This window comes from Microchirus variegatus (genome assembly GCF_963457635.1).
Source record: "Microchirus variegatus genome assembly, chromosome: 13".
Lineage (NCBI taxonomy): Eukaryota > Metazoa > Chordata > Actinopteri > Pleuronectiformes > Soleidae > Microchirus > Microchirus variegatus.
The window spans coordinates 18,725,688-18,742,858 of NC_139814.1; the positions used below are offsets into that span (position 1 = coordinate 18,725,688).

Sequence of the window (17,171 nt, forward strand, 5' to 3'; positions counted from 1 at the left end):
TATTATGTCATTGTTTGTGTAGCAATGACTTCAATTGCTACTTGAAGAAGAATTCAGATGAATTGGTGATGAAGGCCAAAGCGGGCATCACATCTGGGATTCCATCCCATTTCTGTCTGCTGGATAATGGTATGGATCTGGAACACAAACTTCAATAACTTTAGTTTGGTTAGTTTGGTCGGAAACGACCACGGACAGCAGACTAACCTTGTCCCTCTTTGCTGACAGACTGGCTGAAGGTGGATTATGACGGAGTGCATTTCCAAGGCTCTGACATTCGCAACGAGAAGAAGCAGACTGTAGACGAATGTCGAAAGGCATGTACTGCAGATCGTCAGTGCCAGTTCTTCACCTACTTTAAAGAATCCCACGCTGACAGCAATAACAGGTACAGTTGTCCCATTTTTGAAAAAACATAATCATTGTCAAGATTTGCTGAATTAAAGTTGTTGTTGTAATTTATTTTCCCAGGGGACACTGCTTCATGAAGAGTGTCATCACCATGTCGGCTCCTCCTAAAGTTTCCAAACTCAACAATGTTGTGTCTGGATTCCCTGTGAAGAACAAATGCTAACACATGTGTTGCTTTCAGCATTAATTCTTCTCCTAAAAAAATAAACATCATATATCATTAGTTGGTCTCTGGTCCATTTTTCTGCACTTGTGCTCCCTCACCAATGCATAATGTCACTGTGTTTACCTCACGATACTGAACTCAAGCAGAACTAATACAGTCTGCAGGAAAACACTGTAAACAGCAAGAGAAATATTGCTTTAAAGGGCCACTGTGTAGTATTTATGGGTTTATATGACCCAAAATCCACTTTTGTATACATATTATGTGCTCCTGCATTGTCTAGTCGCTGTATAATATACAAATGTACAACAAATTAGAATATACACTGGGGGAAATCAATCAATATGAAACCAGATGGAAAACAAAGAGAACTTGCACCAAAAACTTCATTAACAAATTTATAAATGTAGTTTAATCTTTAGTCCTCACACAGGTAATGATACACAACTCCTTATATGGACATGATGGGATTGTTTGTTTATAGGTCACATCTTCAGGCTTTTCTATCTTCTTATGTTTTTATATCGTTAGTAACGATCATTGTGCAGAAGTCACCTGCTTTTTCTGGTAATCCACATATTTGATTTGGCATGCCGTAAAGTAGAATGTTAAAAAATCAGACGTTAAATAATAATAATAATAATAATAATAATAATAATAATACAAATAATAATAATAATAATAATAATAAATAATAATAATAAGAAGAAGAATAAATAACACGGGTAGTTTTTTAAAACGTGCTATATACGTTTATTTGACCTTGACCTTTGACCTTGACCTAATTCTGGTTCAGTTCTCCCTGCCTGAGTCTCAGTGAATTTTCACCAGTTTATCTGGTTTCCGCCAACAAAGGTTAGACTCTAATCTGAGTGTTCTCTGTGGATGTTTGCCCAGTAATAGACTGACAATCCGTCTAGGTTCAGCTTACACGCACGCACGCACGCAAGCATGCACGCAGGCACAGGCTGGCTGGCTGGCACACATAATAATAAATAATAAAAAAGAAAGATAAAAGTTCAACTGGTACTAAAAGCAAAAGCAAATCAATAGGTCGTCCAAAGACGCAGACTTCATTTGATGATGAGTTATGAGATGTGAGTATTGAATGAATACAAATATTGAGTTAATGTTAACTAATCACAAACAGTGAGAGTAAACTTTCCTCTCCACAGAGAGTTGAGCGCCCGTTTCAGTCCAAAGTTCTTTTCATATTTACATATCCATGTTACTGTGGCTTTTTCGCAAATGCATCTTCGTCCATTATCACCTGAGGTTAACTCATCATTATTTAATGATTAAGTTGTCATTAGCTAGCACTCACGTTACCTTGAAGTTCCACAATGTCAGATTTGAACCTTCAACAAAATCTCCAACATTATTTGGGTGAATGGCACCTCTGTCAAAGCCTGAGCTTGTCTGCGTTGGCATTATTTAACGTCTGACTTTTGGTCTGTGACACAATATAAACTATGAACATTCTACTTTACGGCATGACAAATCAGATATGTGGATTGCCAGAAAAAGCAGGTGACTTCTGCACAATGATCACCACTTCGATTTAAAAAAGAAAAAGTGATATAAAAACATAAGAAAATAGAAAAGCACATTTAGAAAAGCCTGAAGATGTGACCTATAAACGCACAATCCCATCAGGTCCATATAAGGAGTTGTGTATCATTACCTATGTGAGGACTAAAGGTTAAACTACATTTATAGATTTGTTAATGAAGTTTTTGGTTCAAGTGCTCTTTGTTTTCCACCTGGTTTCATATTGATTGATTTCCCCCAGTGTATATTCTGATATGTTGTACGTTTGGCAGCACACGAGCAAGAAAAAGAGGAACCAAAATACAAATAAATGTGTCATAATTTCCTTTGACTTAAAGCAATATTTCTCTTGCTGTTTACAGTGTTTTCCTGCAGACTGTATTAGTTCTGCTTGAGTTCAGTATCGTGAGGTAAACACAGTGACATTATGCATTGGTGAGGGAGCACAAGTGCAGAAAAATGGACCAGAGACCAATTAATGATATATGATGTTTATTTTTTTAGGAGAAGAATTAATGCTGGAAGCAACACACGAGTTAGCATTTGTTCTTCAAGGGAATCCAGACACAACATTGTTGAGTTTGGAAACTTTAGGAGGAGCCGACATGGTGATGACACTCTTCATGAAGCAGTGTCCCCTGGGAAAATAAATTACAACAACAACTTTAATTCAGCAAATCTTGACAATATTTAAGTTTTTTCAAAAATGGGACAACTGTACCTGTTATTGCTGTCAGTGTGGGATTCTTTAAAGTAGGTGAAGAACTGGCACTGACTATCTGCAGTACATGCCTTTCGACATTCGTCTACAGTCTGCTTATTCTCGTTGCGGATATCAGAGCCTTGGAAATGCACTCCGTCATAATCCACCTTCAGCCAGTCTGTCAGCAAAGAGGGACAAGGTTAGTCTGCTGTCCGTGGTCGTTTCCGACCAAACTAACCAAACTTAACCAAAACCATATATGAACATGGAGCGAGTACAGTTAACCAAAGTTATTGTAGTTTGTGTTCCAGATCCATACCATTATCCAGCAGACAGAAATGGGATGGAATCCCAGATGTGATGCCCGCTTTGGCCTTCATCACCAATTCATGTGTATTCTTCTTCAAGTAGCAATTGAAGTCATTGCTACACAAACAATGACATAATAGGAACATAGGAATGTGTGCGACCACTTTAGGACAGTCAACAAAAAGATTTGACCACAGCGTACCTGTCGTAAGAGAAGTAGGTGCAAGTTGGATGACCAGAGCACAGGGCGTGACAGTGCTCAGCAGCAGCAGCAGGCAGGGTCTCCAAGTTGTTTCCTGGGATGTCGGTGTTTCCAAAAAGCTTCCTCTGGCACGCTGTGGAAAAACACAGGTCAAAAAGTGTGAGAGAGATCACACAACTACCTGTTTCATGTACTCGCTCCATGTTCATATATACATGTTCCTTTAATTGCATACCTGGCTCCAAATATTTACTCATTTGGACCTGATCAGAGAATCCAGATACGACGCCAACCTCTTTCTTCACATTAAGAGTCCGTGGTACCGACCAGCTGTGTTTAAGGTGACATTTATACCTGAAACAGAGGAAGAAGAAGCAGTGTCAGTGTTTTAATAATCATTTCACTTGCCAGAGCACAATCTGACAAACTGATTTCAGTCAAACTCAAAAAGCAAAGCTTCTCTTAAACACTGGGTATGATCAATTCCCACATTGAGATCTTTTTTTGTGCATATGATAAGCCCTTCTCACCCAGTGAGAAAATGGTTGTGTCGTACTTAAATAGACTTTAGGGCAATGTAAACAAACGTGTGCACACGTGGGAGATTAAAAAAGAACGCTAACATGTTGAGATAAAATGACACAACAAGACAATGAATTGACACTACATTGTCAAACATTATGTACCTGTACTTCTCTGTTGTGTAGACATTGGTTATAAAAGTGAAGAAGTTACAGTTCGGGTCTTTGGAACAAAACGTCTGACACTCATCAGAGCTGGACGTGAATAGGGTTTCGTAGTCTGCTCCGTAGAAGTCGATGTTCTCGTAAACCTGAGACAGACATGGTTCTGACAGACAGTCAGTCCAACAATGAAGACAGAGGAAATTAAAAAATATATATATGACAAATGAATCTTTCTCATGATAATTTGAAAGACTGTAAGATTACTTGAGTATGAGTTGCAGGTTTTGAGAGCAAAGCCAGAGGTGACACCAAGTAGTGGAGTCTGGACATTAGGCTCTCCAGTGGGAGTGGACTTAAGGTAGCAGTAAAAGTGCCTACAAAGAAGAATAAATCAATGCAGGAAGGAAAACTTCAGAGAGCGATTTCTCCGTCAGGGTTGTACCTGGTATCTTTTGTCCAGTCTGGTCGAATGAAGGTAAAGAAGAGGCAGGAGGGGTGCTGGGTGCACAGATGCTGACAGTGTTTCACATCAGGAGAGTACAGGAACTTTATGTCTGTTCCTGGGAAATCTACGTTCTCCATGAGATATGGGCGGCATTCTGCGGAAAGAAGACAACGTTTACGTGAACAAACTGCAGCATGTCATTTTCAACATGTCAAGAACGAATCAATTACCTTTGCAATAGGAGAGGCTGCACACGGAGAGCAGTACCAGGAAAAACTGAAGGGCTTCCATCTTCTTGGTTGTGCTGACACTCTGTGGGGGGCTTATATATATACAAATGTGAAACTGCTTCAATGTTGTCCTAAGGCGTATAGGACCTGCCCCACGGTCAGTGCCCTCAGAGTCACTGACCTTTAAAGTCCAACCAATCAGTAAGTAGAAAAGGGGGTGAGCAGGTTGTTGACAGAATTGTTTTGAATTATAATGATATTTGGACCGTTAACCTTATATATATATATATATACATACTAGGGCTGTCAAAAGATTAAATTTTTTAATCAGAATAATCACAGGGTAGCTGTGGATTAATCACGATTAATTACCATTCGTAAATATGCCAGAAAAAAATCATATTTTCTCTTTATATTGTTGTTGGAACAGAGAGATAAATAAAGTATGTGAAAATATAAATGTAAAGAACAATAACATACTGTAAATAACTTCATTTAAAAAACCTATACAAACTTAGTAAAAAATAAACATTACATTGTAAAGAACCCACATTATAAGACAATATAAATATAGAAAAAAATACTGTAAATAACTTTTAAAAAAACTTTATGAAAATTATACATTGCACGGTTTATAACTCACATTATAAACAAAATATAAAGTATATACGTTAAATAGTTTTATTGGTGGTACTAAACCCACAGCAGGAAATACTAGTTAGCGTTAGCGTCAGCTAGCATTCTGACGCTAATGTTAGCTGCTGTTCAAGTCTGTGTCCCCGTTCGTTAGACAAAGTAATTGTTCAGTAACAGCAGTCATTTACTGTTAATGTTATGATTATGTCATTATCTGCCCCAGTAGAGCCACTTACAAATGTGTGTCTTTCTTTTCTTTTTTTTCATCCTCTTTTTTTTTCTCCCTCTTCTAACTCCCTGATTGATAACTCCTCTTCGTTTTCCCTCAGCTTCGTTTACAACTTGCAGAACGATAATTTCACACAGGTTAACATGAGGTAACTTGAGGCCCCGTTAGGGGGGTTTTCCTACCGAGAGGGACGGGGATGCGGCTGCTCACTGATGCATTTGGGCCACAATCCTCAGGCTCCCAGTGTCGGGTGCCCCCTATCGGCTCGGAGCCCCAAAGCAGTTTCCTGCCTTGCATGTTCATAAACTACACGTCTACCCGTATGTATGTATATATACATACATATTTACTTTTAAAAATATACATATTGTAAGAAATATGTCGCAGAACATTAGAGGTTGAACCAATGTTGTCCAACTTTGGGTCACCTATGATCTGCCCTTTGCCTTCTGCTGTAAAAGTTGGTTCCTAGAATACAAAGGGAGTCCACGACTACTATCAATAATAAAAGAATGATGAAGGAAGAGGCTCCAGATCATCACTGGAAATCATTGGAATACTGTGTGAGAGACAATGGTGCTCACATCACACATTCATTGTTAGAAGAGACTTCAGTCCCAGACCTAGAGATAATGAGAGGGATTGAATCAACCAATCTGCACATGTCGGCGTGCATACTCATTAAAGGTGCCGTATGTAAGAATGTGACCAAAAACGATTACTACATTCAAATTCAAAATACCGAGGTCTTTGAGATTTCGTTTTCTGACGAAAATTGCAACCCGTGGTTGCTCGGCAGCTGAGACTCTACTGACTGCAATGATTGGTAGACGGCGGTAGGTGGCGCCACATGCCAAAACATGATTTCAAAACATAAACATGATTTGCCGTCTGCAAAAGATTTTTTTTTAATGCAAATATTTCGGCTGTACTGTTGTTGTTGGTGAGTTCAGTTTGTTATATGAACATTATTCCTGAGTCTCTGTGACATATTAGGAGGATTTTATGGCCAGTTGCTTTAGATTTATTACATAATGCACCTTTAACTGTTTGTATACAAATATGTGTGTATTTGTTGAGTTTAGAGAATTCACCGGGAGGAAGTAGTGCACTCAGACAGGACTGAAGAGACAACAGCAGATAGAGTATGCCTGAGCCATAGGGTAAACCATGCTTTCATTGAACCGTTGTAAACTTTCTAACTACCTTTAATAGAATAAACTATTATGTATATATGTATTCAGAATAGTTGTATTTAATAGATTTTGTCAGACATTGGTTGCTAAGACATCACAATGTCTCTTCATATCCCTGCTATATATGAAAACTTTGACATTTTACTCTAAAAATGGTCCAGGTTTTGTTCGAGAGAGAGAGAGAGAACACTGCCACCCGCTGGACAAACAGGGAATGGCAACGAAGCGACTGGTCTGAAATCACACCATGAGGACAAAGATCAGAGTGAGCTGCACTTTGCTGACCTCTGCTGTCAAAACCCTGCAAGTGCATCAATGACAGATAGACATGAAGCAGTGCAGAGATTACCTTCCACAAAAGGAAAATCTGGCTCTGAGAAACGCAGTTTATCTACCGCATGTGATGAATTTCAAAGTTTTTGCACGATTGAGCTGTTGGTCGATGCTCCTTTGATTCACAATTTGCATAACTGCTAATTGTATAACATTCCAGAACAGCAAAACAATCTCGAACACTTATCTTTTATACATAAATGCAGTGTTAAGTACAAAACTCGCAACTGGCCATAAAATCCTTTTAATGTCACAGAGACTCAAGAATAATGTTCAATATTCAACTCACCACCAACAACAACAACAGTACAGCCAAATATTTTGCATTAAAAAATATATTTTGCAGACGGCAAATCATGTTTAGGTTTTAAAATCATGTTTTGGCATGTGGCGCCACCTACCGCCATCTACCAATCATTGCAGACAGTAGAGTCTCAGCTGCCGAGCAACCACAGGTTGCCAGTTACGTCTGAGCTACAATGGCGGAGAAAACGAAACCTAAAAGACCTCGGTGTTTTGAATTTGAGTGTAGTAACCGTTTTCGGCCACATTCTTAGATATGGCGCCTTTAATATTTCGAGCAACTTTCACTCCAACTATCTTTGTTACTACTACCAAATAAAATCAGAAGAAGAGTTGGTATTATGGTCTGTATTTATATAGAGCTTTCCTAATCACTTCTAAAACTTAAGCACATTTTAGATCAGAAAATTACTTTTGACACAAAGTACAGTAAATGTCATATTAAGACTTTTACTTAACATTGTAAAAAGTGACTTCAACTTCTAGTAAAGTTATTTATCTTATCCCTGCATAAATATTCATGTGATAAGAGTTTGGTTTTCAGAAAGTGTCCCAACTTTCCTAGAAATAAGGTTTTAAACTAAAAAAAGTGCAAAAAATGATTTTCAGAAAACAGGTGAAATTGAAAGTCATCTTTCGGTGTTTGCTTACGGGACGAGAACAAAACGAGGTTTAGAAACAAAAAAAATGCATTAAGAGCAAGTGCTTTTATTGTATTTCTTTGCAAATGCAGTCAGCTATATTAGTGCAGTGTGACGGGGAAAGCGCTTATGACAAAATGAGGAGGGTGCATTGGTATCTTAGAGGTCTTTCAGCATGTCTTGTCCCTGTGGGCTCTCCAGCCAGGTGGGTGGCCAGCTGGCTTTGACACTGGGTCTGTCCTTCAGAGAGTTGTAGTAAGCTGCCAGTTTGGGGTAACGCTCCTCTGATAACCTGCAGAAAGAAGAACGGTTAGTGTTCATGCCGATTGACATTTTACGGTCCTTTAATCCAAGGGTTAACAATGTTACTGCACCAAAATGTGCTCTTCCCCCCCCCCCCCACACAGCAGACCAAATAATCTCTGTCTGCACTGCACAGGTCGTGCATCGACACCAATTTAAGTAGGTGTGTTTTGTTATAGGTGTGAGTTATACTTTGACAATCCTTTTTATAACACAAGTAAAATGTTATCATCTCTGTGACCCTTTGCTGACGGAAGGAAACCCTGATTTAATCCACTTACCCAAAACGGAAGACGTAAGCGATGGCTGGAAAAACGCACACATCAGCCAGGGTAAAGCACTTTCCTGCCAGAAAAGAGCCTGAACCCTGGAGAATTGAATGAATGGTTTATTTTCGGACTAATATACATTGAGACATTTACATGTTCATTTCAAAAATAATGGTAAATTAAAAAAAAATAAAAAAAATAAAAAAATGTATTTGTGAGAAGAGCAATTATGTGCTTACGTTAAAGGTGCCATATGTAAGAATGTGGCCAAAAACGGTTACTACATTCAAATTCAAAATACTGAGGTCTTTTAGGTTTCGTTTTCTGACTTAACTGCTGAGACTCTACTGACTGCAATGATTGGTAGACGGCGGTAGGTGGCGCCACATGCCAAAACATGATTTCAAAACATAAACATGATTTGGTAGTCTGCAAAATATTTTTTTTAATGCAAATATTTTGGCTGTACTGTTGTCATTGGTGAGTTCAGTATGTTATATGAATGCACCATTAAAAATAATAATAATAATAATAATAATAAAAACTGCTTAATTAGCAAAAAAGACTGGGAACAGTCAAGTACCAGCCTCCTTTTGTCAAAACTATAAGAAAAAGGACATTAAATAGCATGTAAAGGTAAATATTTATAAAGCCTAATCAAAGTCTACATCTTGATTTATGGTTTGTGTTCTAAACTAGAAAAATCTCATGAAATGTGATCTCAGATTGGTGCATCAAAGAGGGAATTTTTTTTAAATAAATTCATAAAACAAGGAAGAAAATACAGTAGAAGAAAAAACGTGTGCAAACAAGCGTGTATCTCGGTTGGATTGCGTCATCTAATAAGGCTGTTTTGTTTATTTTATGATCATTACGTGATCGGTGTGAGAGTGATAGACACAGTTTATCACACTGCCTACCTTCTGCAGGTAACCCTCCCACAGCTTCAGCTCAGCAGTCAGAGCCTCTCTGTTTCTCTTCACAGCCGAGTCGTGTCTCTCTCCCTCTGGGACCTTCCAGGTGTAGTAGATGACTTCCGCTGCAAAAGAGAAGAAAAGTCACTTGGCAACCAGCGACGAAGCTTTGAGGCGTATCAGTAAAAAAAAAACTATCCAAACATTATACAACGTGCATTCCAGTGGGGTTGAAACTATTTATTTTCCCTTTAAACAGAGGAAGGTGTGGTCAAAGCAACAACAATGTTATGCAACACCCAGTTGCTGAGCTTGCTTCTTCTTTTTTTTTTTTTTTTTTTCTTTCTTTTGCATCTCATGACTGCAGCTGCAAGCCAATCTGAGCATGTGACTCTATGTGGGATTGACACCCGATCTTCCGGCGATCACTGGTGCATCTGCGTGCAACATTACTCGTTACTACTTATTAGCATGTGTTTTGAACAGCAGAGGCTGTTGATCTCGTGAAGCCTCTACGGGAGGTTTAAAAGGTGGCAGATTGGTGGATGATGTTGCCAAGTGTGAGTCCCAGAGGGCAGAATTGTGACTGGCAACATCAGCCTGGTTACAGCAAAAAAAAAAAAAATATATACATACATATATATATATATATATTTGGAGAAAGAAACACGGTCTGATGCATTACTGTTAAGTACATACCCATTTTCTGATTAAGCGTTAGCCCCTCAAAAATGCGTTGGTACATCATGGCCTGTTCTGCAGGGCATTCAGGAACCAGCTTGCTCCCCTGGGACTTGAACTGGTTCTATTGTTGGAGACATGACATATGAACTTGCAGGTGTTGTTTGATTTTGTTTTGCTACAATTTCATTTAACTTTAAAACATTGGCCCAAGACTCTCACCTCCAGGTAAAAGCAGGCAGCATAGGATTCATTCAACACATAATTCTTATGTTTGAAAGCAGGAAGCTGTGAAAGAGGGAGAGCAGTTGAAACTTTTTTTTTTGCTTTTCCAAGTATTCTTATTCATCTTAAACACAGAAAATAACGCACACAGACAACATACCTGACCCCTGGGGTTCATATCCATGACCTTTTTGGACTTGTGATCCATTTTCTCGAAGGAGAGCAGTTCCTGGTTGTAGCCCTGCAGATTCTTCTCCTCGAGGGCGATCATCACCCTCCAGCAGGGAGGAGAGCCGGAGCCCCACAGCAGAGTCATTTCCTTGGCCATGGTCTGTTTCAGAGAGTCAGAGGCTGGAAGTGTGGAAGGCACAGGTGTGGTGGAGGTGAGGAGTGAAGTTACCGAATGACAAATCCTTGCTTTTATAACAACTTCCACTCCTTCCAGGATTGGTGGGATGAAGTTCCAACCCACTTTTTTTTCTTTCTTTTTTTTTGTTGCGTGGTCATCGAAGACGTGCAAGACAAGAAAATATAACCCTTCCCCTACAACTGCCTCCGTGACTTAAAACAGGGCAGTGTACGCTTAATATCATACAAAAAAAACCTTTTTAATGTGTTTATTTTTTATTTACAACCATCTCCGAATCACATGGCTGCGTTTATAAACACTTTAAAAAGTCTAGTCGGCCTCTCCGTGCTTGTAATCAACAGGCTTCAGCAAAAACAAACCTACGGAGGAGGGACTTCTCTTGCTTTGTGTTCACACTCTTTGTTCACGGACGTCGCAGTTTTAAGCTAAATTAGCATACTTTTGGACACTTGTAGGAGCTTATTCCACCTAATAATGAAAGCGTGTGTGTTTAAAAGCAATAAACACAACATTAGTCGAAGGAACTTTGCTTTTAAAGGTGATTTTATAGCAGGTTTAGTTTTAAGTTTGATCATTTATATATATTTATCTATATATATACATTTTTTTTAGCCAAAATTGTTTTCTCTTTGTTTATGGTGCCCAGGTTTTTAGTTTTACCCCATTTCTGCAGGGATTTGCTGCACCACGAAGTTTGAATTTTAGTGAGTCACAGTGACTCAGCACTTTCCATTAACCCCTATGCACGCGCACGCACACACACACACACACACAGACAAAGTTCCAGCTCTGGCATAAATAGTATTTTTAAAGGGACACTGTGTAGTATTTATGGGTTTATATGACCCAAAATCCACTTTTTTATACATATTATGTGCTCCTGTATTGTCTAGTCGCTGTATAATAGTTTTTGTTTCCTTTTCGTAGTCTTTCAAAAAGTCATGTAAAATAACACGGTCACGGGCCGCTGTTGCATAGCCACTGTTAGCAGCGAGACGCCATTGTTTCTACTGGAGCCTGTAAAGACAAACGCGAGAGAACAAATCAAGCGTCGCTTTACTTTTAGAGGAAGTCCCGCCTCCACTGACGGAGCTAATACGATATACAAAAGACACACTTATACATCTGAATAAATAGTAGAACCTCATCTGCTGACACGGAGAAAGACGACGAGGACGACATTTGGACCGGCTGAGTGCTCGGGGAAGGGAGGGGGTGAGCAGAGGAGCAGTTCGTTGTTGTAAATTTCAGCTCCTCTCCTCTAGATGTCACTATAAACTACTTACTTCACCTTTAAATACATGTGTGATATCATGATGCAATATTGTGAACGGTAACGAAAACCTAAAAGACCTCTGTATTTTGAATTTGAATGTAGTAACCGTTTTTGGCCACATTCTTACATATGGCGCCTTTAAATTTGACTTGTTGAAACGTGCAGAGACCTTGTTTAAATAATAAAATATCTTGTGGCTGTAACAGACACCACCTCCCTAATGAACCCAGTCTGTACAGCGATACGGAGTTAGCATGTGTGTGTAACTGAGCAGCTTTTGCTCATTGTTCACACACAATGCACAGCTTCTTGACGCCTCTTTCTCTCTGCATTAGAGTAGCTTCAAATTTCAAAAAACACTCTAAGCGTACAGGACCCCTTTGAATCTATTCATTAAACTGTGTGGAAATACAGAGCACAGTTATGTAATGAACTGGCTCCGCTCGGCTCTGGTGCCTTTTCATCTGCAGTCGCATCGAAAAGTTAAAACAAAACCTTCAGAGTGAACCGGTGACATTACACATCTGTCACTACAGATTTAATCCGCCTGATGAGCATGACATAGACATTTTCTCCACCAGTAATTAGTCGTACAGCTTTAAATGAGACGTGTCATGATGAGGAATCAGCTGCTTTTGCTCTGAATGCTTCACTGTTTTACTGTCTGATCGCGTCTTTGTTCAGTGTTTATCCAGCGCGGTTTTGTTGTCATGTGTACACGGGACGCGGTTGTGAACAACTCCCTGGCTCAACCCCCGCATTCATTATTTAAGAGTCGAGTTAATGTATTCAAACAGTGTTTTCCTTTTTTTTTTACAATGGACATTCTTAAATAGGAGGGATATTTTGTCTTATGGGCTGATTATAGTGTTAATTCACTGACATTGAGATTCCAGATTGGTTTGTGGAACGTGAATGTACACATCTACTGATGCCTCACGTCCTCACTGATGTGCCTGGAATCTTCATCGCCTGTTTCGGGTCTTTCAACACCATACACCCGGCTCCGGGGTGACCCGACGGTGACCCAGCCTGTGTCCAGACCGCAGCCTAGCTACCATGACTCTTTTCAAAGTGCTCTATCCATCCATCTTCTACCTGCTTTATCCTCCACACGAGGGTCGATAGGTGGGGGTCACACCCTGGACAGGGTCACATATGCACAACCACCCATGAGATTATCAGGGTGGTTCAAAACATTGTACAAAGGGCCAAGAATTACTTAATAATACTCACTATTCACTTAGACAGTGAAAGCTATACATATTGCAAACTAGGTTTTAAAGTGTTCCACTGATCCAGATGCAGTAAATGTCTGTGTTTTTTTATGCAAAGTCATGATCCCAGCGTTCATTGTAGTTACCCGTGTGCAGAGGAAAACCAGTTCAGCCACTACCTTTCACAAAATTAGGCAGATGAAGCCTACAGCGCACATCACCTATTATTAAGGTTTTACAGGCGTTAAATAATGACGTGTTCAGCACATTCCAGCAACTTTTCCTTGTTTTTTTTTCTTTCACGCTTTACTATGCTATATACGGGTTTACAGCGCAGTCTGTAACGTGACCCACATTCAACAGAAACTGCTGCTCTAGTAACTCAGTTAGTTTATTAAGTCAACAGAGACTAGATACACACAACTTGTATCTGGGCAACATAAACTGCGGCGTGAACAAACAAACGGCCCAACGCGATCCTATCCGGAACTTTTCAGTTTAGGGTTATTAGAGAAGCCAAATGAAAACAATTTTCACACGGCTTAACACAGTGCACATATCAGATGTCTTTGAGTGTGTCTTGGCCCTTTGGGTTCTCCAGCCAATGAGGAGGCCAGCTGGCTTTGATGCTCGGCCTCTCCTTCAACAGAGCGTAATACTTCCCCAGGTGTGGGTAATGCTCTGTAGACAACCTGAAAAACACAAGGTGGGACACGTCATTTTTTTTTTTTTTTAAACAGTTTTTTCCACGTGACTTGAGCACAGTGCTCACCCGAATCTGAAAACAGTAGCAACCGTTGGAAAAACTGTCACATCTGCCAGTGAGAAGGACGGTCCGGACAGGCATGAGTCATCACCCAGCTGAAAACACACACATGTGGAAATTACAACATGTCATTGCATGTGTGTGTGTACTGTGCACACATTACCTTCTGCAGGTAACCGTCCCAGAGTTTGAGCTCAGTTGCCAGAGCCTCCATGTTTCTCTTGAGTGCTGAGTCATGCCTCTCTTCCTCAGGGACAAACCAGCTGTAGTAGATGACTGCATCTAGTTAGAGACGCAATATAATGAGAAAATGGCAGCGTACGTTTTTGAACGACAACATAACATCCATGGACAAACGATGACAAGAAGAAGGATTTCTGTGCGGATTGGGTTTGAGTTTGGTCTTCTCCAGATTCCTCTCACAGTCCAATACAGATAGATAGACAATAGACAATGAATGAATGGTGTTCATATTCATCATCTAAAATCGCCACTGTTTTTTTAGTCTGTTTGTCTTAAGAGAAGTAGCTCATAGTGTTCTGGATCTTTGTCGCTTTAAAAGGTGACTGTATGAGGTATTGAGGCATTAGCTACGTTTACATGTGCAAAGTGTCGTCAGAGATTCGTTCCAATGATATATTCATCGTTTACATGGCCACGCATGCATCAAGCGTTCAAAACGGGATCTGACACGTGATGTCACCGTGATCGCGATCCGTTCGACTGTTTGTACGATCACCGATGCGAACAATCGTTTGGAATATACGTTGTTTCCGATGAGACGTCACTTTATGCTCTGCACTTTGATGACGCCAGTCAACGTCGCCTAAATTGACGAGTTTGTGAGTGAAAGAGGTTTTATTTCAAATGACGTCATTACTTACTATAAAAGGCAAAATAACATGGATGTCATGTTATGCAAAAACCTAAATCAATGTTTAAACGATTCATTGCTTAAAGTGGCCGCTAGGGGGCCCCTCTCACACTTTTTAATTTCGTCTTCGGTAAGACCTAAGCCCTCACTTTATTTAAAGGTGCCATATGTAAGAATGTGGCCAAAAACGGTTACTACATTCAAATTCAAAATACCGAGGTCTTTTAAGTTTCGTTTTCTGACGTAACTGGCAACCCGTGGTTGCTCGGCAGCTGAGACTCTACTGACTGCAATGATTGGTAGACGGCGGTAGGTGGCGCCACATGCCAAAACATGATTTCAAAACATAAACATGATTTGCAGTCTGCAAAATAGTGTTTTTAATGCAAATATTTTGTCTGTACTGTTGTTGATGGTGAGTTCAGTTTGTTATATGAACATTATTACTGAGTCTCTGTGACACATTAGGAGGATTTTATGGCCAGTTGCTTTAGATTTATTACATAATGCACCTTTAATTAAAATATATATATAAAAAAAAAAGAAATTTCATCTGAAATGTTCCTACATTAAGTGGAATCTTTACCACGCTGTTCCTGTGGGTTTGACTTGACGTCACGTTTTATTTTGTTTCTTCAACTTACTCAGTTTTTCGTAGAACGTCAGCCCCTCAAACATGCGCTGGTACATCAGCGCCTGTTCTGCTGCGTTGTCAGGGATCAGCTTGCTCCCCTGGGATTTGAACTGACTCTGTCACCAGAAGAGGAAAACACACACACACATGTATGTATATATATATATATATATATGTTGAGTTAAGTGACTTATAATATCACTATAACATAGCGTGCTGTCACATTTGCATGGCTCACTCACCTCCAGGTAAAAACAGGCCGCATAGGACTCGTTCACGACGACGTCTCCGTGTTTGAAAGAAGGAAGCTGGAATAAAACAAAACAGGCTATAAGATTGAGGCTGTTTAAGTGCTTCTCATGAGATGGTGTTAGTTAAAGCCTGTATTAACGCAAATGCCACTGGGAGCCAATTAAACCTGGTGTGCTCTCAAGTTCTCATGGGGACCTGAAACAGTCAGTTTTACACGTTTAACTCACTGGATCTATGTGTGTTTTCCAAGCACAAGTGTTCTCAATATGTTTTTAAAGAATATCTACTGGACTAGTGTTTACTGCAAAATAAACTAATGTACTTTAGCTTGTTTGTATTAGAATAATAACACAAGATATTATCTTGTACAGATGTATTTAAAAGGTATGCAGCATGAATTAAGACTAGAATATCCACTAATGGTCTCATGATAGGTTTGGTATGCTCATTAACTTGGAGATAATAAAAACTATATTTTCCAAATGTTTGAGACAAGATTGAATAAGTTGTGTTCAGGACATCTATGGCTAGTTTTTGAGTTTAAAGTTATAAGTCCCATATTTGCACTTTTTGACCACTAGCATACTAGAAATCAGACATTTGCTGTACAGTTTCAGATAAATTACATATTTTGTCAATCAGAATATATGGAAAATGTAGGTTGTTTTTTTTACATCTCAAATTGACTAAAATGTTTTTGTTTTCAAAGATGTGCTTTCACTCGGTTATAACATCCGGTTTTATTTTGAAAACCGGATGTTAATGTCATAGGTTAAAAACAGACTGCTGAGTGTTTTTTGTGTGTGTTTTTTTTAGGACGTTAAACGTTCAACGTCAAACAGTTTGACCGCAGTTACTTCATACCTGTCCTCGGGGATTTATATCCAACACTTCCTTCGACTTGTGCTCATTTTTTTCGAAGGAGAGCAGTTTCTGGTTGTAGCCCTGCAGCTTCTTCTCCTCCAGGGCGATCATCACCCTCCAGCACGGAGGAGAGCCGGTGCCCCACAGCAGAGTCATGTCCTGGGCCATGGTTTGACGTTAGACGGCCTGTAGCACGGAGAGTGTTAGAAAGTGCTGCTGCTGCTGCAGGAGAAGAAGACTTGACACAACACCCACCAGCACACCAAAAGCAGGGATTAGTTTATATTCTTCTGACAGGCCATACGCGTCTAAGGCTGTAATGTAAGTGTACACTGCCCCCTGCTGACTGGGAAGAGGAACTGCAACATAAAAGTTCACAACAGAGACTATTTCTTTCTGAGGTGTTTCTAGAGAAACATCATCTTTAACTGGAACACAGCAAATTGACAACAAATTAATTAATTAATTAAAACACTGTTAGTTTA

At 39.6% G+C, this 17,171-nt stretch overlaps 2 protein-coding genes across 2 annotated transcripts; both read right to left on the reverse strand.

Moving 5' to 3' along the window:
- Positions 1-7,434: 7,434 nt before the first annotated feature.
- Positions 7,435-10,811, reverse strand: LOC310935855 (glutathione S-transferase A-like). Its single transcript, XM_083899840.1, has 6 exons — positions 10,594-10,811; positions 10,431-10,496; positions 10,227-10,332; positions 9,534-9,652; positions 8,626-8,711; positions 7,435-8,333 (listed from the first exon to the last, which is right to left on the reverse strand). Exons 1-6 carry the CDS (start codon positions 10,759-10,761, stop codon positions 8,201-8,203), a joined length of 678 nt encoding a protein of 225 aa, XP_083755966.1. The 5' UTR covers positions 10,762-10,811; the 3' UTR covers positions 7,435-8,200.
- A 2,858-nt stretch (positions 10,812-13,669) lies between these two features.
- LOC310935854 (glutathione S-transferase A-like) lies at positions 13,670-16,990 on the reverse strand. Its single transcript, XM_083899839.1, has 6 exons — positions 16,687-16,990; positions 15,813-15,878; positions 15,581-15,686; positions 14,226-14,344; positions 14,069-14,157; positions 13,670-13,988 (listed from the first exon to the last, which is right to left on the reverse strand). The coding sequence occupies exons 1-6, from the start codon at positions 16,852-16,854 to the stop codon at positions 13,856-13,858; spliced, it is 681 nt and encodes a 226-aa protein (XP_083755965.1). The 5' UTR covers positions 16,855-16,990; the 3' UTR covers positions 13,670-13,855.
- Positions 16,991-17,171: the final 181 nt, after the last annotated feature.

What these genes read in the sequence shown, in the direction of transcription:
- LOC310935855 (XM_083899840.1), bottom strand. Translation starts at nt 10,761, where the DNA reads ATGGCCAAGGAAATGACTCTGCTGTGGGGCTCCGGCTCTCCTCCCTGC. An exon ending in CTGCCTGCTTTTACCTGGAG is followed by an intron (nt 10,333 to 10,430) that starts GTGAGAGTCTTG and finishes CTCCAACAATAG; the next exon opens with AACCAGTTCAAGTCCCAGGG. An exon ending in GCTTACGTCTTCCGTTTTGG is followed by an intron (nt 8,334 to 8,625) that starts GTAAGTGGATTA and finishes TTCTTTCTGCAG; the next exon opens with GTTATCAGAGGAGCGTTACC.
- LOC310935854 (XM_083899839.1), bottom strand. Translation starts at nt 16,854, where the DNA reads ATGGCCCAGGACATGACTCTGCTGTGGGGCACCGGCTCTCCTCCGTGC. An exon ending in ATATAAATCCCCGAGGACAG is followed by an intron (nt 15,879 to 16,686) that starts GTATGAAGTAAC and finishes GTTTTATTCCAG; the next exon opens with CTTCCTTCTTTCAAACACGG. An exon ending in GGGACGGTTACCTGCAGAAG is followed by an intron (nt 14,158 to 14,225) that starts GTAATGTGTGCA and finishes GTGTGTTTTCAG; the next exon opens with CTGGGTGATGACTCATGCCT.